This window comes from Micropterus salmoides, unplaced genomic scaffold (assembly GCF_014851395.1).
Source record: "Micropterus salmoides isolate LMB-PRFRI ecotype aquatic unplaced genomic scaffold, ASM1485139v1 Ms_hic_scaffold_10, whole genome shotgun sequence".
Classification (NCBI taxonomy): domain Eukaryota; kingdom Metazoa; phylum Chordata; class Actinopteri; order Centrarchiformes; family Centrarchidae; genus Micropterus; species Micropterus salmoides.
The window spans coordinates 8,472,821-8,496,136 of NW_024040041.1; the positions used below are offsets into that span (position 1 = coordinate 8,472,821).

Below are 23,316 nucleotides of genomic sequence, written 5' to 3' on the forward strand. Positions count from 1 at the left end.
CGGTCACTGTCTTTATAGTGAGAACAAAGACTAAACAGGGCTCTCTTAAGTATGATTTTATTGCAATTGGATGACAAAGAGTAACAAAATGAAATGTATATTTTGAAAAACATGTTTTCAGCACTGTCACTTCAAAATAAATAGCTTATTTTATTACACATTTCTAAAAGGGGGTTTATTCATCATGTACCAACAGAAAGTACACAAAAGTAATCAAGTAATCAGTTTTATGCTACTGACAGCAGATATTTAACATAACAGACGAGTATCAAAGCCCTGCTGAGATGGGGAGACCCTGTAAAATCCTCCAACATCAATAAATGCACATCTTTTGCAGATTTCAGCAAAAGTTCACTGGTAAAACTCATTTTCTCCTAAATGTATTCAAGAGCTCACCGACAAGTTTTAATCTTTTTTAAAACCTTCCTAAAGCTTTATCTTTCAGCCAGAAAAACATAATCCTTTGAACAACAACCATGTGACACACCTTGACATCAGCTACAGGACAAACCTGAAATAAATGTGGGTCAATAAATTCCTATCTTATTATTTCTACGCAACCTTAGTGCACTTGGGAGAAGTTTGCCCTCAGGGAATTCTGTCAGATAGCCTTTCTGCTAGAGCATTACTACTTGGTTAAGTTTCAGCACCAAGACTACTAGGTTAGGTTTAGGAAAATAGAAAGGCAGAAAGCCTTTCTGCCAGAAAGGAATGAATGCAAACTTCTCCTGCTTACAACTTTTTAAAGTTATATATCACCTCAGTGGACTCAGTATGTTAGAGATATGAGGCAGAGAAAGAGGTGATGGGAAGGCAGAGCAGAGAGCAGTAGGACGGGTGCAGAGGCCGGACTTGGCCGGGCAACGGCTTGTAGGACCTCCAGTCTGAACTACTTCCCGGTTTACAGCACAGAGACACCTCACACCTGCAGAAACAGAAGATACAGCATCACTGTGTTTGACATTAGGAGAAACGCAGTGGTGGAAAGTTAATTTACTCAAACATAACTTTATGTTACTTTATACTTCTACACCACTACATTACAGAAGGAAGTTTTGTAATTTTTACTCCCTACTTATCTTAACAGCTGTTGTTAATATTTACTTATATAATATTAGAAGTTTACATAAAAACATATGAAAAAGGCATGGAGTCAAATTATGCAGTATTTCACAAGAAAAGCAAAACAAATTTGTTTAGCTGCATTTAGTTTTTTATTCTTTCCTCTCCGAATAATCATCTCACAACCCTTTAGATTTATATAGTTTTGACCCTATGATTGGGCCTAACCCCTAGTATGGGAACACCTGGACTAAACCATCCAACTCAAGTACATTTTGCTTATACATCATTACTTTTACTTGAATTTAATGACACGATAGTCAGTCATGACACTCTGCTGTACCTGGTGACACTTTGGATGAATTTCTTCTCATCCTGATCCAGACACACAGCAAATGTTGTCCCTTCTTCACCACTGTTCACCTGCACCTTGTCCACCTTCATCTCTGATATGGAGATGTGCTGCCAGAGGGCATGTGGAAGGAGAAGAAGAGTGAGGAGGGGGAGCGGTGTGCGTTCAATGGGATGGTGTGCATGAGCTTATGTTTAGTGTTTTTTATTTAACATGTAAAACTGCCCCTTTACCTGGTTGTAGCCCTTTTTAGACTTGGAGCATTGTCTCTTCAGGACCTCTGTCATTGTCAGCTTCAGACTTTCCATTCTTGAATCTGGACAGACAGGATTTGATTTGTTCAGACATCACACTGCAGACAAAAAAGACATCTATACTGGCACATGATAAAAAAAGACTGGGACTATCACTGTATGACTGTCACACACCTAGCTGCTCAGGGTTTCTGCAGTCTTTGTGAAGATTTATCGATGTGCAAACCATCTCGGTCTGGGTCCACTGACTCCTCCCACTGATAGCTACCTGTAATGTAGCCACAGGAAGAGATGTAAAAATATCTCAGGCTGTGATCTGTAATATGCATGGTATTTTTGTGTAGCAGGAAATCTGTGGTCAAAGCAGGAACAATACCTTGTTGTAGGCAACACTTAGTGTTAAAGGGACAGCTTCCCGTTCTTCATCAATTCCAAACCTTTTGCTGGCAGCACCTAAAAAAAGACAGCACACATAAGAATGTGTGTGTGTGTGTGTTTGTCTGTATGCTGTTGGTGCTGTTGATGCTGTGGCTGTCTGGGTGCGTCTGTCAGAGTGTGACTCACCCATGGCCTTAACGGCTCTGGTTCCAGCAGTGTGCCCGAGCTCCAGAGAGTGAATAAACACTTCCCTTCTTCTGTCTCCTCCAGCCAGGGTCAGCTGTGTGGAGGAAGGAACTCATACTCATTTTACACAGGTATTTATTGAAGTGAGAGATAGTGTGCGTGTGTGTGTGTGTGTGTGTGTGTGTGTGAGTGTGAGTGTGTGTGTGTGGTGATCCTCTCACCTCAGCCTGGTAGAGCTGCACCAGAACAGGCTGGTCTGCATGTCTACAGTAATAAAGCACCAAGTCTGCCAGCAGGGGAAGACTCTCCATGCTGCCACTGCTGACTGACACGTGGCCTTCCTTACTGGCCGTCTGGTTCATAGAAAACACACATAGGAATTTCAACATAGACAACATAGATCGTGATGAGGGCGTATTGTGTGTGCACAGCTCTTACCAAATCCACACCTGGTATGAGCTATGTGGTGTACAGAACCAGCATTTAATCTCTGAAAACATCAACCTTGTGTGGGACAAAGGCTTTTTCATAATCACTTTTAAGCGTCTTTAGTGTAATAGAATCACATGGTTGCCTGCCTCTTGTCTACAGTGGTATAATGTCAAGGATCTCCTTGTGTCATTAGTGTATTTTTAAAAAAAGTATTTTGAATTAGTAATTATTGTTTGTAAATAACTCAAAAGAAAAAAAAATTATACTTAGAGGGACTGTTTGACAATTGACCGTTGCAACGCCCCTCTTAGTTAAGTCCGACAAACTGTTGGACCTGTCGATTTATCACGGCGCTGCCAGTGTCTATAACTACACTCCCTGGAGTAATATTGTCAAATTTTGGAAAATATTACAAAAAGCGACCTCAGAAAGGAGACAAAGAGGTTTACATTATACATTTGAAGCTTGTATTCAGGCTTTCAAACTGATGTGAAACAAATAAAGACAGAAGCTAAGCCTAAGAGCCTATAGATCACAGAGTAAAAGTGAACCACAATGTCACCGGACTACAGAGACAAATGACAATGATATTAAGGATTAACAGTGTTCCTGTAAAGCTGGGTAGGCCTCTATTCACTATTACAACCATTAAAAAGCAATGTAACGTTAGCCTAAATTCAGTAGAAAGTTAAGTTAGCTAACTAACACGCTAACTAAGAAAGGTTTTTGAAAGAGAATAAATCGTACTTCTCCTTTCAACCTCTCTGGGTAGTAAATGTAATTATTACAAGTGACCCAGGAACAGTGGTTGACCATATCTTGGAAAAATACAGCAAAAAAAAGGTATAAAATGACTCCTTTTGCATTAGAGTCAATGGAGCGCAGCCATGAAAATGCCTATACTGCTCTGTGATTGGCCAGCTGTACATTCAGGGTGTGGGTTAGCAAGTACAGAAGGGTGCTGATTCTTATATATTTAATTTTATTAAAAAGACAAAATTTTATTTTATTAAAAAGAGTTGATATTGTCAGAATGAGTGCAGTCCCTAAGAAGACATTTAGGTCTGTGAAGTGAGCAGGTTTCTGTCATTACATTAATGCTGAATTTAGAAAGTCATCCTGTTACCTTTTGTTGTCTCTGACAGTGAACTAGGTGCCAAAAGACACTGTAACATAAGCTACTTTCTTGACTTAATGTTGCCAGTATGAAAGGTACCTGACAGAGGACATCAGAGGACAGGCTGAGCAGACTGAGGACATTCCGCTCGTACCAGGGGTCAATCATGCCCAACATCTGGGCTATATCAGTTGTACTGTCCTCCAATACACTGCCATTAGACTCCTGTCAGAGTCAAAGAATAACTGTGTTAATGCCTCAATCAAACACATACAGAAATTACATTTCATGTTTCCTTTTAGCAGGTCTATGAAAACAATATTACAGTGGCATGTACTACTTTCTAAAAAGGCACCATAATGGCTTTATTAAGAGGTAATGAAACATTCATTAAAGCTTAATATATAAGCTAGCAGCCTAACTTTTAGATTGCCAGGTTGTGAAGAATCTCTCTGGTTGTTGTTTATGCTCCTTAGTTCATCATTTCATTCAGATCATTTGACCTCTGACCCATTCATTAACAACTTATTAAATACTTATCATCATATTATCTTGTTAATTTATTACAAATGGCATAACCTTTGTTGTTTTGTGAGAATAATTATTTTTAATAACCTAATATCTATATTGATGGCTTACCCTGTATTTGCAACTTTATTAACGACTTATCAGCCAGACGTATTTTTCTCTTCTGGCAACCCATAAAAGGTGCTTTATTATAAAGTGTTACAGTACTGAATCAGCTGACACGTGACAGTGTTCTCACCACAGACGCAGCACCTTTACTTGAACTTCCTATATGCCCTTCGATCGGTGTGTATCCACCTCCTGGGCTTCCTAGAGTTCTCCTTTTGGTGGGAACAAAGTAAAACTGCAGTTTGCACATCTTGGTGAGTCGGGGGAATTTACTCTCTTTCTGCTGCAGGTCGCTGTACGCCCTGGCCAGCCTGCCAGCCTCTTTGTCACCTCCAAACACCACCACTTTGACCAGGGTAGGCACCTCCACCACATCGCCGTCGTCACAGCTCAAGATTGGCCTCCTGCGGATGCACACATGCTTCTGGGGGGAAAGAGGATCCAGTGCAGATGGGGACGCATGCAGAGGGTGAACTTGTCTGGACAGGGACCTGGAGTGTTTGAGCTGGGACCCAGTTCTTTGAAAGTCTTTGGTATAATCCCCATGGTAGCCCATGCTCTGGGCACGGCGGCACATGCTCGGGCTGCGGGAAGCCTTGAAAAGCATAGAGAAGCGCTCTACGCCTAAGATGGATCTGGACTTCTTTTTGGGTTTCTTTCTAAGCTTAGGTTGGCTATCTTGTCCTTCCTCCGTGTCCTCGTGTGCTGTGTCCTCACTGAAGTCACTTTCCACACCTGACGAGCCAGACAGCGTGGAGGCCACAGACCAGCTGGAGGAGAGAGAGTAGCTGGAAAACGCGGAGTCCCTTGAGGAAGCGGATGCGGTGGAGATGCAGTGGTGTTGAGACTCATGGTCCACTTTGTTCCCCTCCACTTCGTCTTCTTCATCAACACTGGTGTCATTATTTTCATACTCATCCATTTCTGTTTTAAGGAAACAGTCTGCAGGTGAGTCCAGGTTGGAGTCGCTTGCGAGAATGTCATTCAGAAAATCTGCATGAATGTAAAGAAGAAGACATCTGAGAACAGGTAAAGGTAGAACTCTACTAAATAAAGCAGGCATTTGGAGAGTTGTTAAAACTGAACAATACCAAAGTTGTCGTTTTCCCAGGAGCATGTGTGACATTTGGGGAAGGGCAGCATGAAAGTCTCAACAGCCCCTAATGAGAGGAGGTAATGATCAGATTGGGGAAGTACTACTATCGAGAACAATCTTGAAAAGCAGGTTAAACAATTAAACACCAACAGGAAACAACTGCTTTTCCTCATTACAACAATCTATCTTTCTCTGTAACGCTTCTTTTTTTACCGCTTCTTTTTTTACCGGTACCTGGGCAGCCATAAGCAGGAGTAGGAACAACCAGGCTTTCTCTGAGTCTCTCCATGCTGTGTTGCAGACCTTGTCTGGCTGTGATGAGATCTGCCGCAGAGGCTGCTTTCTCCATGCTGTCAGTCATTGCCTTTAGGAGGTGCTCCAGCTCCTCGGGCCCCTTTGTCTGGAGGAACATTAGGAAGTTTGTTTTTCCGGAAGACACTAGGAAAGAAAATACAAGAGGAATTGTGCATCTAAAAACACAGTGGTCAGTCACCTGCAGGGCAGCATGGAGTGCCTGCAGGTCATGTCTGGTGCCCAGAGAAGCCTGAAATCCGTGCAGGATGAGGACGGTGGTGGCGTCTCTGTTGGCGTGCTGGGCGCGACTCAGCTGCTTGGACACAGACTGGACCTCTGGAGGGACGTCCTCATCTGCGCTCACTAACAACACCATTCTAACAAAATAAAGACAAACGTATAAAAGTAGAGCAGTTTTTGAGGTGCCATGACAACGTTTCAGATGTATGGAAACAGCTCGCTTTAATACCATTTTTCTAGGATTAGAGTTTGAATGAACTCACATGGTTTTGGAGCAGTGAATCTCAGGAGAAATACCTTGCTCTGTCCTCACCAGTCTCTGAAAAGAAATACCTAAAACAAAACCAGGCAGACATTTAAGTATCTCTGAGCAGGTAAACACTACCCCCAAATGGTCACACTGATACATGAAGAAAGTCTCAACCTTTTATTTAAACGTACCCCACAGTCCTGTGATTGGATGTTATTTAACACTATTAAATATATAAAATTATATTGTTACAATTGTTTTTCACATACAATTGAACCATCTCTCTGTCAATGTTTAGGTTGGTTTGGTTTGCATTCGTAGTAGAGGTGGGAGTAGCCATTTGTTTTCAACTTGATCTATTTTAACCATTCATTAAATTTACCTAACTGTTTAGACTTAAGTAAGTGGATATGTATTTTTAATCAAATCAACATTTGTTTGCTTCTTTTTTTAAATTAGTTGAGCTACTCTAAAATCTGAAGAGAAGTAACCCTATTTCAGGCATATTTCATTGCAGTGCATAAGAGGTTCAGTGCTACCTGGTGCTCTGAGCTCCTGCTGGATGACTTCCAGCAGGCGTTTACTGGCAGAGCAGCAAGGCTCAGGCCAGGCCAGGAAACTATGGAACAACAGGTAGGCCTCCTGCAGCAGGCCAGAGTCTGGGGCCAGATGAGGAGCCTGCAAGAGGCAGAGAAGAAACAACCGACCAGGTTAAATAATAGAAATATTTTAATGCGCAATAAATACCCCAAACTTCTCCCTAAAAATGAAACTGGAAGTCTTGCTCCTCTTCTGATCATAAATGACACCCACTCACTTTTATGAGGGTTGAGGAGAACAGGAGAGTGAGGGGCACCACCAGTTCATACTGACACTTCTGTAGCACCTGTAAAAAAAACAAAAGAAAAAAGCCCAATCCTGAAATGAAACACGCTGTCATTCATAATATTACACTGAACAGTTTGGAAATAAGGCTTTTCAGCTCTTGACCTCATTTGTTTTCCTCAGTACTTTCTGTAGAAGGATGAGGAAGTTGTGGGGATCTCTCTTCACAAGTTCCTCCAAACACCAGCGGTTTATGCACAGCCCAGCTGGTCAAACAGACAGAAACGCAAAACCTGAACAAAACACTTATTTCTCCTTTTAGGTTTCATTCTAACGTACTATTTCCAAGATACACATGTCAACAACTAACATTCAAGCCAAAGGGCAGCAAACTGATATCGCCACTTTCAAAAGGTCTGAATGAGGTTATTTCAGTATTTCAAAACTGAAATTGCATCAACGAGCATGCTACTCCCCCATGCTGTCTGTTACTCATCACTGCCCTGTGCGTCACCGCTTTCAATTCCCATTTGTCTCTATGAGACGGACAAGATGTTCCCAGTAGGTTAGCTGGGTGTGTTTCGATGATTTAACAGGTTCAAAATCTAGTTAACGTCTTTGTCATTCAATTAATATTTCAGTGAAGTTCAACAGCAGCATGTAAGGACTTACAATACAATACAACATATATTTTAACCTATCATCTGTACTTTTTCTCATGAATCCAGGTTCACTCCAGAAATACAGGACCCAAGTTATATTATCTGAGTTCATGTTTTCATCGTTGTTTTTGTATTGTGTTAGCGTTAAAGACAGGCATGGAAATGGCTCTTACCGTTCCAGAGTTGTTTGTCAGGCGTATCAAGACCGAGGTCACAAAGGCAACGCTCTAGGACATGCTGGATACGATCCTCTGTGCACGAGCTCTGCTCCATCTTTTGCATGCTCTTCTGCAGAGGCATCACAACGTCCACAGAGTAAAACAGCAGACAAACCAACAGGAAGTCCAAAAATATCAACAAGAATCACACCCTATTATTGTGTTCCGGTAAACCAATATATTATGTCTCTTCAGTAGTCAAACTTCCTGTTATTGCACTTTATAATCATTATTGTTCTCTTCCAGAAACAAAAAAAAACATAGTCTAGATTAAAAGGTCCACTCGCACAGACAAATATGCAAGCACAAGTGTCCACAGCAAAGACACCAGGGCAGAAAATACAGCCTGCCACTTCCTATTTAAACCAGTGAGTCTGAGTGGGCCGGGGATGAGGAGATGAGCTGGTCGAAAACAGCACCCACAACTTCTACATTTTCATTGTTAAAATCAGCTGCTTACACCAGATTACATATGACTCAAAAGTGGGATGGAAATGAATCTTACAGAAGGACTACTTCCTATTCCATCCTTATGAGTCATATTACCATACAAGGATGAGTAAGAAAGTGTTTTATACTACAGATAAAATAATCACTCAACTACAATATGCTGAAGCAACAAAACCCCACTGAGTACAACAGTTAGGAACAAAAACCTGTGGTTAGGGTGCACATGCATTTGACCACCACACAGTGAAAATTTTGCTAACACATAAAACATTTCACTGGGGGTAATTACGTAAGTAGGCGGATTTTTTCAAGGCAGGGCTTGTTTCAGTGACTATTGTGATTCATTTTAAACAAAGAAATCAAATTAGACAGTCAAGAGACATCCCTCATGATGAGAAGAAACATTTTCCCTGGAAGTATATTTGGTCTCCAGGATGTGGGTGTGTATACGGAAGCTGTAATTGTGCCCAGCTGTGGCAGATGTGTCACTGTGCCCAGTGTTGAATAATATGCTGTGACACGACTGGAAAACTGGGGTCACCTGAGCCCATCAAAACAGGAAAAGGCCTACCAGGAAGCATGCAATGTAAATAAAAATAAATTCTTTGACTGCTTTTTTAAGAGGGGTCAGGGGGAGAAATTGCAATATACAATCACTGAAGAGTGTACTGTACAGAAATGGAGCAGTGGCTGGGACATTTCCCCGCAGCCCCTTCATCAACACCACGAGCCATGTACCAAATGTACAGTATGGATTTTAAACTGGACGTTTTTTGACACTGTTGACTGTATAAAGTGGATACTGTCACATTATGTGTTTCAAACATTTGAACTGTCAGTGTTTAGGTTGGTTTGGTCGAGTTTGCATTTGTTACTATCTAGCTGGCAGAAGCTAGTTGTTTCAACCATGTCTCCATTAACATTTATTCGAATTGTCTATTTCAACCATTAATCTGTACATCTGAGCTATAGTTAACTATTTCAACTGTTCAATTCCAAGTACTTGTAAATATTTCAACCATATCCATTTCTTTTAGCTTATTCACTATTTATCCATTAGCTTTCAACTGTTAGCTACTCCATTACTTTTAGTTAACTATTTATTGGTTAGCTATGAATCTGAATCATTACTGTTATCTAGTTCACCATTGATTAAATACTTTTAGCTAACTAAATCAACTGTTTAGCTAGCTAGCTATAGCAATTTCAACCATTTCATTATTTACTTTAAACTTCTCTGGTCACTTGCTAACTCATTTCCACTTGCTCTCTATCGCAACAGGTGGGTGTTTGACACAGGATGTGGATATTTTTAATTAAACCATTAGTGTTGTGGTACTTGAGAGTCTTGGTCTCGAGACCGGTCTTAAGACCACTTTTTGATGGTCTTGGTCTCGTCTCGGACTTGACTGCATTTGTACTCAGTCTTGTCTCGGTCTTGGACATTGAGGACTCAGGATTTTATTTCAACACCAGTCGGGACCATAACTTTGGGAATATCAATAAATTGCTTTTGCATTGTCTGATTTATTTGTTAACATCCTGACTTTGATTGGATGTAAAAACGTATTGCTTTAAATGCAACCAATAACCCTAATTAAAAATTGTATGTGGGTGTTTTAATGGGAATGTGGATCTTTCAAATCAATTTGAGAAGTACCTATGATCTCGTTCCACATTTTATTGTGTGTCATGTAATGTGGGGAACTGGTCTTGGTCTCAACTCGATGATATCCAGACAAGATAGCTGAACAGAAAAATTTGTTAAAATTCCTGCAAGCCCAGAAAGACTACATGCACATATTAAACCATGCAGACAAGCAAATCTGATGTGCAGTAGGGCAACACAGGCAGCTCTGTGCTCTGCTGTTGCCGGCATATCTAGCTTCTGCAAGCAAACCTATCAATTGTCCACTGAGGAAGCAGGTGCTAACCCATTGTATGCTGTCAGGCTATATTGTCCAGCCCCGCCATGCAAACGTGATTGCAACAATGCAAAAATTATGATCTCTGCTGGGGCTTTGAAAACATTCAGATTATCTAAATGCATTCATTGCTTTAATTGCACATTTTAAAGTGGAGGGAGGATGGAAAGAGAGGGGGATAAGAGGTGACACTGCTACTTGTACTGCTGTCCCCTAGACTACAAAGACACAACGCAAAAATATTCTAATGAGACTCTTTTTAGCAGCTCAATAATCTAATAAATACTACTAAAACTTTTGATGCTGTGTATTTCTGAATGCACTGAGCTTTCTGCAACTTTTAAAAGAAGGGGAACAGGAAATCTGCAGAGCTTGAATAACATTTAACAGTTAGATCTGATGGAAGTTGTGCAACAGCAGTTTGTTCCTACTAGAGAGAGAATATATGAAATAGCCTCTGGCCAACCTGAGACAGGCATTGGACATACGATAAACATACACACAACTAATATGTTGAAACATAAAAAGAGATTAAAAGTGAAGTGAGAGGCAAAGCTCTTACCTTTATGTGCAGTTATCAGTGTCCTAGATCATCCCAGATAAACCACAGCTGAGACAAACCAGTGGAGGGAAACAATGCAGAGACCACATCCTTCTGTGTTGGGGCTTTTTAAAAACAGACCCTTAACTCAGTCAGAAGAGCATGCGCTGCAAAACAGGAACCGAATGAGTCTTAATGCTGAAGTGGTTTACATAAGACAATCTGTTAACTGCTGTAGGAGGAGTCTTTCACATGACTCATTTAACAAGAGCTGTTTAGAACATTATTCCTTATCTCGATTTAATGGTACAGACTGTTAGATTCTATTTATCAAATGTTTGTATTGCCATGGATATGTTGCACAACATAGGGTATTAAAAAACAAGGTTTCCCAGTCCTTTGCAGCCAGAAAATCAATAAAAGCCAAAGTTGAACTATTGTTTTACTCATTATTTTAAGCTTAAATGATGAGTATAATTGAATTTTAAGTTTTATTACACATTTATCATCACTCATACTGCACTGCTCACAGTACTTTAACGTGCATGTTATTTGCACTGTTCATATTTTTGCACAGACTGAACCCCTACTCTGTACATATAACCAACACCGTGTACGTGGTTATATTCTGCATACATACCAAATGCATAGATATTTTTCATACTCTGCATCTAGCTATCTATCTATCACTGGCACACAAAACAGCAGGTATACTGTAGGAAAATAAACTGCTAATTTGCACACAACAGTTTATTCTTGGCAACAGTTTGTGTACAAAAATAATCTAATCTCAAAGGTCCGCTTACTAGTTTATCTGAAATGCATATCACAGTCTTCTCTGGGTAAGTCCGTTTGCTGATGAAAGGCCTAAATGCTGTTGAAAATCCCCAAAACTATTCCTCAATCGCTTTGGCTCACTCGTTGAATGACAATTGAACTTTGTCAAAATATAATACTATTTATATGAACATTGGATCAGTTGTTCACATGACTATAGTAATGCACTGAGTAAGTCTCGCCAATCAAAATAGTTGGCATTTAATTGCTAGTGAATCATATTTCTCTCAAATGCAATTATACACACGTTCATTGTGTAAGTTTCCTACATGCTAAATAGAGCAACCAGGAATCACAATAACCTGTCACTCATAAATTCTATACATAATAGTTATATGATACTGTTGTAAAAGTTGTCAGATGGATAGACTTAGGAAGTGGGGAACACTTCAGTTTCCTCACAATTTCGAGCAACCAAACGGAACTGCTGTCCAATTTACTGTAAAGTATGGTGTGTGCCATGACCGACATCAATACTGTTCAGCTGCCTCAAAGTTAGCAGTTGGACAATATTATATATAGCGGGTAACTGTCTTGGTCTAAGCAATGATAAAGGAACCTTTTGTTTTGATGACAAATATTTATTCCTTGATGATTTTATTTACATTTGAAACATGAGTTAATTCTTTTGATTGAGTAATCACCTTTTGCAGGTCACATGGAGTTGTGTTCTGAATGTACCACCTGGTGGGAGGATTGTACTTAGAGTTTTGACAATTGTTGACAAGTTTGTTTCAGTAAATGTGCTAAAATGATTAAGAAAAACTGCAAGTGGACTTTTGAACATATTTTGTCACACAAAATGCTAATTGATGTTTTCAGATTGAATTATTTAGATAATTTGAAGAAGCTCTGCTGCTTGCTGAACTGTTTGTGATGTATATGCAGTTCAGATAAAAGGTGTAGGATGTGTTTCACCAATCAATGACTACTTAGTTATAGGCCTAGTTAGTTACCAAAAATACTGATAACAGTGGAGAAACATGTGGCAGACATGAACATAACTTCCTACATATAAGACACATGACACCTCCTGTCAAGGACGGCAATTACGATCAGACACAAAATGTTTGTTTTTTTAAATACCTGTTCTGCCTTTTAAATGAAAGTTCACATGAAGGTTTGAGACCAGTTTTATGTTATAAAAAAATGACCAAACGGCTACTTCTCCCGGGAGACACAAACTGTGAAATGAAAAAGTAAAAGTCGCCTTTAAACGCCTTTTTTAATTACTTAAGTTGATTTAACTATGCTTAACATTGTATTTGCACTGTCTTTGTTCAGATGGATAGTTGGACTGAAGAGGCGTATTTTCTAACGTGTAGTGTCAATAATCTACCGGAAGATGTCGCCGCTCCCTCTCCCTCCGCAGAGACACTCAAGAGGCTCCGACTCCTCTCTGAATGAGTGGACCCCCTTTTTTCTATTATAACAGAGAGGGAATGGGACAGACAGAGATAGAGGTGGGCAGAGGTGTTGCTGAGTGGACAGACAGAAGCAGAGGGAGACTAGGAGCCAGCTGGGCTTTTGCCATTATCTTATTTTTATTTAGGGATTTCAAAGACTGGAGGACAGGGCTGAAGTACTATAGCAGTAGTTTTTCGTGCGTAAACGGGATAGGTTGTTCTCAAATTCTTAAGAGTTCCGCTATACTTTCAGACTGAGTTGTTTATTTGGAGGTAGTGTCCTGGGTGGAGTTTTCTTTGCCTCGTAAGAATATTTAATACACATTTAGTATGTTACATGCTTCGCTCCATGCTGTCCACATTTCTATCTGAGCATCATTTAATGTAATTGTTTTATGTCTTGATTTTGTCTCAATCACACTTCACTGCTGTGTTATTAATTCTGATGATTCTGCCTCCCTTACGTTTCAGCGCAAGAGTCCCTGCGGTGCACGGATTACAATGCAAAGGGTTTTGGAGGTTTGGGTCACCTTGGTGACACTTTCTGCCCTGGCCAAGGGGGTCTTTGGAGGATACGGGCTGAGCATGTTTGCTGCACAGTCTTCTCCTCCGGACCCGTGCTATGATGAGAACGGGAACCCTCGGAGATGCATCCCCGACTTCGTCAACTCCGCTTTTGGCAAGGACGTGCGCGTGTCCAGCACCTGTGGCAACCCCGCAGCCAGGTACTGTGTGGTGGCCGAGAAAGGAGAGGAGAGGACGAGGGACTGTCACACGTGCGACGCCGGGGACCCCAAGAAGTCCCATCCACCTACGTATTTAACAGACCTCAACAACCCTCACAACCTCACCTGCTGGCAGTCTGAAAACTACGTGCAGTATCCGCAGAACGTCACCCTCACTCTGTCGCTTGGAAAAAAGTTTGAGGTCACCTACGTGAGCCTGCAGTTCTGCTCACCTAGACCTGAGTCGATGGCGATCTACAAGTCCATGGACTATGGCAAGTCATGGGTGCCGTTTCAGTATTATTCTACCCAGTGCAAGAAAATGTACAACAGGCAGAACAAGGCAGCAATTACCAAGCAGAACGAGCAAGAAGCCATCTGCACGGACTCCCACACAGACATGCACCCTTTGACAGGTGGACTCATCGCCTTCAGCACCCTGGACGGCAGACCGTCGGCGCACGACTTCGACAACTCCCCGGTGCTGCAGGACTGGGTGACGGCCACCGACATCAAGGTGATCTTTAGCCGGCTTCACACTTTCGGGGACGAGAACGAGGACGACTCGGAGTTGGCCCGCGACTCCTACTTTTACGCCGTGTCGGACCTGCAGGTCGGAGGACGGTGCAAGTGCAACGGGCACGCTTCAAAATGCGTCAAGGACAGAGAAGGGAATCTGGTTTGCGAGTGCAAACACAACACGGCGGGACCTGAGTGCGACAGGTGCAAACCTTTCCACTATGACCGACCGTGGCAGCGCGCCACGGCCAGAGAAGCCAACGAGTGTGTCGGTAAGTCTCTCTCTCTCTTTGTCCTTCACTGTGGAATTATATTAGCCGAAGTTTGTTTTGTTTTGTTTTATTATATTATTCGATTCATGTAAAATGTGCCGTGACATCCAAGTAATTTATACAATCATGGTGTCCTGCAGTTATCCACAAAACTTATGCACCAACCTGATGTTTATTCGTTGATGGGAATTTTATATACACTTTTTTTCTTACTGATGTTACATATCCTACAGTAAGAATAATACAGACACAACTCGCTTGAAAAGGCAATGTTCTTGATTTTTTTCTAAATAAATGTTCGCTATAGTGGCACAGATTAATAGGCAGTGATCATACCTTAAATTAGGGTGTAATTAATTTGATTGTGGATAAATAAATCCTAGTTGAGGAAAAGAGATTGAGAAGAAGGCCTCGAGTTGAAATCCCACGTCCTAAACGTTAAAAGAACCATCCTGGTTATTAAAATCAAGAGATGTTTAGTTAAACTAAACATTTAAACTTAGTTAAATTTATTTACCTATTCGAAAATCAATCGGTCTCCTTTCTGGTCAAGGAAATCAAAGAAAACTACTGCTGACACAAATACATTCATTTACATAAAATCCATTCCCTAAATGTAAAAACATTCAATACAGGCCTAAAATAAATTGCAAATAGTTTAAATAAATTGTTGTATTCAGCAATTACATTTTATGAGAGAAATTGAAAGCATGTAAAAATCGGACTGACCCTTTTAAAGAAACTTTATTTAAAGAAATGTATGCCTATCAGACTTACAATAGATATTGTTAGTGCCATATTCCCTGTACGTCGAGATAAATCAAAACCATTTAAGTGTTGTTCCCCAAGTTTCAGAAGCTTTCAGTTCAGTAACAAATGACCTCTGATTATTATCAGCATTCAGAAGAAAAGAAAGGACAGGAAGTGATTTCAGCAAGCAAAGGGCCCCTGTCCCAACGCGTAATGCCGTTTTGACCTGTGTTTCCGACTGTAACATTGCAGCTGCAGAGATAGATTGCATGGGCGTGTTGTGTTTCTATAAGCAGGTGCTATTACAGATTGGATGGGCGATTAAGGCGGGTTTATTGACATTTTTGGCACGTAGAGTATAAACTACCACTTTAGAGCCAGAAAACTATTCAGAGAGGAGGACAAAGCGCGAGGTAATTTGAAGCCAGATCTGTGTTTTTATACTAGCAGCACCCAGCGAGTGTATTTGCTGTGATGCTTATTTTCAACAGCGCCCGGGGGATTATATCAACAGCTCAAGCCCCTGAGCTACAGCGAAACAAACCTGGAGAAGCAACAACTTCCGACAGTGCCACGGTCTGCTCAAGCAAACGGAACAAGTGAACAAGTTGTTCCCCTTGGCCTCCGCCTTTTGCCCCTGCAAAGCCAGCATCTCAGTGTATTTTACTAAAACAAAAGGTTGTCACTTGTGGCATCCATCTCGCTGTCAGTGGGAGGCCCCCTTTCACCATCTCGCTTTTTGTGTGAGCGGTGTCATCAGATAAAACCGCAGAAAAGCCAGACTGAGCATGTCTTCCAAAGAGGAAATAATAAGGGTGGCCTGACACCTATAAGCATGAAAGAAGAAGACCCAGGGGAGGGGTTGTTTCAATTGAGCAGTGGGTCCATATGGTCTGGCAGTGGGCATGCAGAGTTGTTGGTGCTAATGATCTGTCTGGGTTTCTCCTCCCTGCTGTAGGACATTCAGATACTGAGAGAAGAGTGAGAAAGGGAGGTGTAATGGGGGTGTAGTTGGTTAGGCAGTGCGGCAGGCATCAAGAAAGTAAGACAAAGTCAATTTCCCATGACTTTGCATACAGGGTTGCCATCATTTTGGCAGCAGCAGCTTTCACATTCCTATCAGCTGGAGTTACATGACTTACAGAAATGTCCAAAAAAGCAGGGCCGGGGCCAGAAGGGGGTCCAGGGGTGGCATGGTCCTCACCATGGAATATGATTGGCCATCCACCAGAGTCAGAAGGCGATAGGTAGTTGGTTTGTTAGTATAATGCAGTGTTTCACAGACACTGATTTGTTTGTTGCCATAATATCGACGCCGACCGCCACATATTGAATTCCATTTTTTTTTACTATTTAAAATGGGCAAAATCGTATTTAATTGTAGAGCTCCTCCTCTTGCTTGCTCCCTCTCTCTCTCACAAATACATTGACAATATACCTTCAGTGAGCAGCACCTCATCTTCATGTACAATCTGAATCAAAACTTGATCATGCACTGGAGGAAAGATTGTTGCCGGCTTTTCCCGGCAGGGAAGATTCTGAATCAATCCGGTGTTGAATGGTTGATATCATGAACACCGCTGCACAAATTTGTCCGAAACCAATGCATTCAAGTTAACACTGATAAGTTAGTCTCTCTGTGCTCTTAACACGACGCTTTTGATCTTGGAGACCCACCTTTAAATAAGTTACAACAAGCATGTAAGGAGCTTAGCTAATAAGGATAGCTATGTTAACGTTAGAATACAGTTGGGTTGTCGAGGTTAGCACACTGTACATAGCTGCTAGTCAACATTGACTGCTTGTACGACATGACCACAAAGACACACAAAATGACAAAGAGACAAAGAGAGACAAATACACCACAAAGACATGTAATATGAAAAAAAAAACACGCAAAAAGACCACAAAAAGACATAAAATTACCACAAAGATATGCAAAATGGCATAACACTACTTAAAATGACTTTAAAAAATAAAATAACTGCAAAAAGACACAAACACAGAGACACAAAATTAATACAGAGATACCACACGACCATAAATATACACAAAATGATCAGAAACGAGATGACTTACAAATGAGACACAAAATTAGATGCGAAACATAACTGTGTCCAGGGACCTGGCTATAGGCTAGCTGGTGTAGATATTATTTCAGATTAGTTGTTTGGATGTAATGTAACTATTAATAACATAAACTGATTTAAGTGTGGCTCTTAACATATTTTCTTTGCCCTTCAAACATTCCTAAACCCACCTCTCCATTAAACTTGCACAGGAAAAGCTCCACACTAGTTTAACACATTAATGCATGAGACTGTTTGACCGCGACCCATAATCATTTATGTAAAGTAATGTAAGGTTGAGAAACACACACGCACACACATACACACATATGGTGGCACGTCAGGCTCTCCTGTCCCAGGCAGCTGCTTCATATTCTCTCCATGTTCAGCGTAGCACTGACCCCTGACAGTCAGGCCCCCGCTCCTCTCCGGCCTGACTGATGGGCTGTGAAGGGAACTGTGGGAAACTTCTGCTTGCCAAGTGGGTTTTGAGGCAACTTGAAAATGGTGGACTTAGTCACTCATATGTGTAATTTTGCACGTTTTTGACTTTGATTTTGCTGTCACCTTGCCTTGCTATGTTTTGTTTTACAACGGCTGAGAGTCAGCTGGAGGTTCAATCAGTCTTGTTTCTGTACACTTTTGATGTGTTCCTACAGTTGGCAGGTGTTTATCTGGCTTTAGATGTATTTTATTTAAGAGAAAAAGAGACACTTCCAAGCCACCCAGCCTTGAGGGATAGAAATCTGTGATCCCAAAGTCATTTACTATCTGTCCTAGAAGAGAACATTTAGTTGTGTGCTCTGCTCAAAGTATTTTGGCATTTATTAAACCTACACACAAGTCTTTGTGAGGAAGAGCTGACATGTTTGCCACCCACGGGGTAGCTGAATTAGGATATGATTGTATCAATTGCCTACTGGCTCTGCTCCCAGTCTGTGCAGCACATACTGGTACTCTCTCCAACAGCTCTAAAAATAGAGCGCAGAATATAAATGAACATTCTCCATTTTTTTTTAAAGAACCAGCTGGTTTGATGATAAATATGATAGAAGAGATTTGAGACCACAAATGCAAGGGGTTGTTTTTAAAATCAATATTATAGCTACCTTTAAGTCGTGTATTGAGTCTGGACCAGTGGTTCCCATCCTTTCTTGTTGGACATACCCCCACAGCCCTGTCAGATGAACTCAAGTATCATCATGTTCCAAATGTGTTAATTTGAATTTTTAAAATATTTTAAATTAGATGTTTAACACTGTTAAATATATATATAGGTGTATATTGTTACAAACAGGTGTTACAGCTGATTCAATATGTGGATAAATTGTTATTTCTATTTTTTCAAATCAGTTGAGCTACTCAACAATCTTACCCCTGATTGGGAATCACTGGCCTAAACACATCCAGTCAGTCAAGACGAGAGTGCTTTGAGAAAACGGCTTACTTTTTTCTTTGAACTGCAACCCGCTTGCATGACAGCAGCTCAGAGAGAGCGAGCAAGCGAGAGACGGGCTGGAGGAAACCAGACCTCTGTGGTACAAGGACACCACATTAACCACATTCTGTTTTACAGAACCGTGCCACATCTAAGATAAGCTTTCCTGTTTGGTTTACAATTGAGCAAAGGTGATTTGAATCACAAGATGCTCTTAGGGATGCATGCTGACAGGCTCTGCGCTGGACCAGTCGTTGTCCATGTGGCTGCCTGGGACCATTGACACTGTTTCTGCTGACGGAGAATGTGCCGCCTGCCTCCCCTGGGCTGCCAGGTCTGGCTAAACCGGGCCTGCTCACCATCTGGGTCTCATTTCAGCTCCACGGCAGCAACCCATTTGATGGGAGAGAGGAATTTCTGTAAAGCACGACGTCATAGATATTCTTGTGATAGAAGTTGCACTGTCTCACTCCTGCTCCGGTTGCTCCCTCTCTCTCTGGCCCATGACTGTGTGCCAACGCCAGGGGACAGTCAGCCATTTCTATTTAATTTGTAAGTTGAGACATATTTGAGGGTTTTGATTTCTCACATGAATTTAGTCAACAATAGCCAGGGGACACGGCTATTACTGGGGTTGTTTTTGTTTTGGTGACTTCTGTTTGATGGGTCTCATGTTTGAATTTATTCCCATAATATATTTGTACAGTACATTAATGAAAACAGGCTGCGTTTGCAAAGTTAATGTGTTGGAAGCAATAGTTAAAATGTGCAATTGTTATAGTGAAGATAAGACAAGAAAGCCCTGAGCCCTGAGTCCTCATCCACTCCTCGCTCTGCTTGGCAAAGAGAAATTTCTCCTGTGGGGAAACACAAATTCATCCAGTAGTAAACATTTAAAGAAGACATTGCAGGAAATAAAACATGTCTGAAAGGAACATTTTACTAAATGAGAGAAAACACAAAAATGAAAACAAATAAATGTGATCGTGAGCATCTTGCTCTTGTTGTGGCTTGTTTGTTTGGGACCTCATTAGTGATTATAGGCGTAACAGTAATTCCCAGGGGTCCACAACAGCCCTTAACAACATCACAACCTTCAGATGTGCTGTGCAAATCGTCCAAATAAGACCTCAGCGCAGAAAAAAAAATTGCATTTCATAAAGATTGCATGGAAATCATAGTTGAAGAAATAACAAAACAACAACAAACACGTGTGGGGGAAAAAAATACATATTAGGTGAAAAAAAACACAAATTCTGGAGTGGTTAAAAGGCAACAGGTGGACGTTTTTCGTGTAACAGCAGCATGGGAGGCAAGACACGTGACGAGTCTCAGTCATCCAGAACATGTCCATGCTTGCGTACTGCTCGGGGACAGTGGGGAGGAAAGTTAATCAAATGCTTTGACCAATGGGAGTTCAGAGAAAGTAATCACAGGCAGAAGTGACCCTGGAGCAAAAACATATTAAACCAATCAGTTTCAATTTGGAAGAATCCTTAACCTTATATTGTATGTTAAAAAGGCAAGGCCTTCCCAGGAGTAACTATAATATTTTTTATATATATATTTTTTTTTGTTGTCTTACAAAATAACACAACACCATCCCCCAACATGTCAACTTCATATAATAATAAATAAGGCACTGAATTTGTTTATGTTATTTCCTCATTAACTAAAGTAGAAAAAAATATAAAGTATTTTAAATGTATTTAATGTATACCAGAACATGTTAATGCAACAACAATTTTCACAAAGCCAACAATTGTACAGTTTTTATTAGCAATTGTAAAATGTATGGAAAACTAAACAAAATGTCACATTGCGTACACTAAAGCAATAAAAACAATGCAAATCTAGAGAAAACAAAAGACCCTTTTAAATACGTAACCTTCGCTCCTAATACTTTTTCATACAGTCCAGTACACTACTCATAGCAGTGTTTAGTGATGACTCTGCCCAGACTCCTTCATCTTTGATCTTTCCGCTTGCTCTTTGCTTTCGTAGGCTTCTTCTTTTTACTTTTCAATCACTATAACCGTAACGGAGGAGTGTCTGGTGCGTGGATCATGGGAAAATCAATCTATAGTATGTTTTAGGAAAGTCTCAGCAGTGATACAAAATATACACAAGTTGCAGTAAAGTGAGGACAGAGTGCCCTGTTGACATGACATGGATTAAGTCCTTGTTTAACACTTCAACATAGAATTTGGCACAGGGCTTCTTGTTACAGATCACCCAGCTAAGTACTAATTTCCTGACACTACCTTTACATTTCAAACGATTTGCTCAACCTACACCTCACCTACATTTCTGTGATGTTGCTCTAATGGCAATAACAGCAGCAGGACATATCCTAAAACGTCCTTCAGCTCTGTCACGATTACAAAAGGAGAACAATACTTCTGAAATTGGCCCTTACTCTGTCGCCTCCAGTCTTTCTTGCAACATAAGCCTATGTGACTTTGGTAAGAGGTTTCTCTGTATACAACCAGACCATAAAACAAAGAGATGTATTTGGGGGATCTAAAAAAAAATCCATGCTCTGCTACAATTCAGTGTCCTCTGGGTAAAGGCTGCATGTTTTGAGGATTTTGTTTTGTTGAGCTCATAATTCAAGACAGACATGATAGTTTGAGCCAGAAAGGTTTCACTAAGGCTTTTAGGAGCAAAGTGAAAAATCTTGTTCTGCCATGTTGTGGACGGCGGTTGGGAGAGGTGGATGGATGTTTTGAGAAGAATATGTTAGTTTCGATTTAATGTGCATATCCTTCTAGCATGGGCTGTTGGATATCATGGCATAAATGTAGACCAGTATGGATCATGTGCAGAACACAGTGGGTTTAGTCAACACATTCAGATGATTGTGTTTAGCGTTTGACTGAAAGGCTGTAACTCTATCAGCTGGCTCTATGAAAGATTGTGTGTGCTGATGCCCTTATTGTGTCATCATTATTAATACTGTGAACAGTAGCAATGATGCATGTGTCATCACTAGGAATGTAAACGAAAACATTATTCATATATGAACAAATATAAACACCAACACAGCTCCCAGGAGCCGCTAGAAGCCAAACCAGTGAGTCTTTCGAGCACTTCCTCAGATTTGTTCAATTTGTAAACAAATCAGTCATTGCTAGAAAAAGGTATAGATAGTTTTAGGTTCAAAATTCAGATAAGGAAAGTTCACCTTAAGTCCACAAATTTTCAGCATTTGTTGTTTATTTTTATTTTACAAAATTTGTTACGCAGGGCAGAATAAACTATGCTAATCTGAGGATCTGAAGTTAGGGACCGCCTCAAAAGTGCATGCAAAATGTCCAGGAGAGCTTTTCAGATTGTTGTCAGAAGCTTTCTAATTTAACACCAACTTTATTTTCAAATGAATCTCCTCCTGATGCATGCACATAGCATTTAAAAAAAAAAAATGAAATATGAATGTGTGAGCTATGGCCATTTTGTTTTGTAAATAGCTTTCATCATATTTTAATCAAAGAAACTTTACATAAAATTTTCCTCTTTTCATTGTATATGTAAAAAAAAGAGTCAAGCAATATAGCTCAATGCAATTCTGATTTGGATTTTACCACTTAAAACCTTCCATTAATAATTTCCATCCAAATCATTAACTGTTACACAAACATTTTTGTGGAATGGGAGGGGCATGACATGCAACAACCGTCTAGAAGCTGAACCAGGGACGTTGCTGTTACATTCCTTAACCATTCAGCTACTGAGGCGCCTACACAGCTTTTACTTCAACTCACTTTAGACTGGCTTTTAAATATTTTGGGGGGTGGGATTCAAGCATTATTTGATCAACTTGTGTGCATGGTTCAAATGCTTATTTTTATAAGCAGAAAACACACAGAAAATGAAGCAATCTAGACAATTACCTCTGATATAAATCTGAAAAAGATACAAATACAGATATTTATGTGACATGAAAAGATACAGATACAGAATATACCTTTGCGTTACACCCCTAGTCATTACTGAGGGGTGACCTAAAATGCAATGCTATTATTGGGACCTCATCTGCGTGTTTGTGTGTGTGTGTGTGTGTGTGTGTGTGTTGTATGATGCAGTAAGTGGATCCTGAGTGGCTGGGACAGTTCAAATTGTTTGTTTTCTTGGCTGTTTATTTTAGTTTGTTCATGGGGCGCCTTATTGTTCACTGAGCCAAGATGAAATAGATGCACATGTTTGTGTGTATATGTGGATGTCTCTTTGTGTCCACCGTCTGTCTACATGGAGCTGACTGCTGGGGCTTCCAGGGTGGCATCAGGACCACCTAGTGCGTGCGCATCGAGCCCCTTTGAGGCACCGAAGCAGGGCAGACTGGGAATGATTAATGGGCCAGCGGAGTGACACGCTCCGCAGCT

The 23,316-nt window shown here is 40.7% G+C and overlaps 2 protein-coding genes across 3 annotated transcripts in view; one reads left to right on the forward strand and one right to left on the reverse strand.

Moving 5' to 3' along the window:
- Positions 1-41: 41 nt before the first annotated feature.
- LOC119883648 (phosphoinositide 3-kinase regulatory subunit 5-like) lies at positions 42-11,112 on the reverse strand. Of its 2 annotated transcripts, XM_038694380.1 has the most exons (18): positions 10,940-11,112; positions 7,958-8,072; positions 7,288-7,388; positions 7,115-7,183; positions 6,837-6,975; positions 6,311-6,380; positions 6,007-6,184; positions 5,748-5,913; positions 5,509-5,577; positions 4,548-5,410; positions 3,881-4,006; positions 2,454-2,585; positions 2,233-2,326; positions 2,045-2,121; positions 1,843-1,936; positions 1,648-1,730; positions 1,406-1,524; positions 42-925 (listed from the first exon to the last, which is right to left on the reverse strand). In XM_038694380.1, exons 2-18 carry the CDS (start codon positions 8,064-8,066, stop codon positions 778-780), a joined length of 2,637 nt encoding a protein of 878 aa, XP_038550308.1. In that variant the 5' UTR covers positions 8,067-8,072; positions 10,940-11,112; the 3' UTR covers positions 42-777. The 2 variants fall into 2 exon arrangements, with proteins under 2 accessions (XP_038550308.1, XP_038550307.1); XM_038694379.1 differs by lacking the exon at positions 10,940-11,112 and having other exon boundaries at positions 7,958-8,443.
- A 2,093-nt stretch (positions 11,113-13,205) lies between these two features.
- The window catches only part of ntn1b (netrin 1b), a 43,222-nt gene continuing 33,111 nt past the window's right edge, over positions 13,206-23,316 (forward strand). The window contains exons 1-2 of the mRNA XM_038694382.1: positions 13,206-13,465; positions 13,633-14,677. Coding sequence (XP_038550310.1) covers positions 13,663-14,677 — 1,015 coding nt within the window. The 5' untranslated portion in view covers positions 13,206-13,465; positions 13,633-13,662. The remainder of the gene's footprint in view (positions 13,466-13,632; positions 14,678-23,316) is intronic.

Excerpts from the sequence above, each read along its gene's own strand:
- LOC119883648 (XM_038694379.1), bottom strand. The coding sequence starts at position 8,084 with ATGCCTCTGCAGAAGAGCATGCAAAAGATGGAGCAGAGCTCGTGCACA. Across the intron at positions 2,586-3,880 it reads CCTCTGATGTCCTCTGTCAG|ACGGCCAGTAAGGAAGGCCA; the intron begins GTACCTTTCATA and ends TCTATGAACCAG. Across the intron at positions 2,327-2,453 it reads TGCAGCTCTACCAGGCTGAG|CTGACCCTGGCTGGAGGAGA; the intron begins GTGAGAGGATCA and ends TCCTCCACACAG.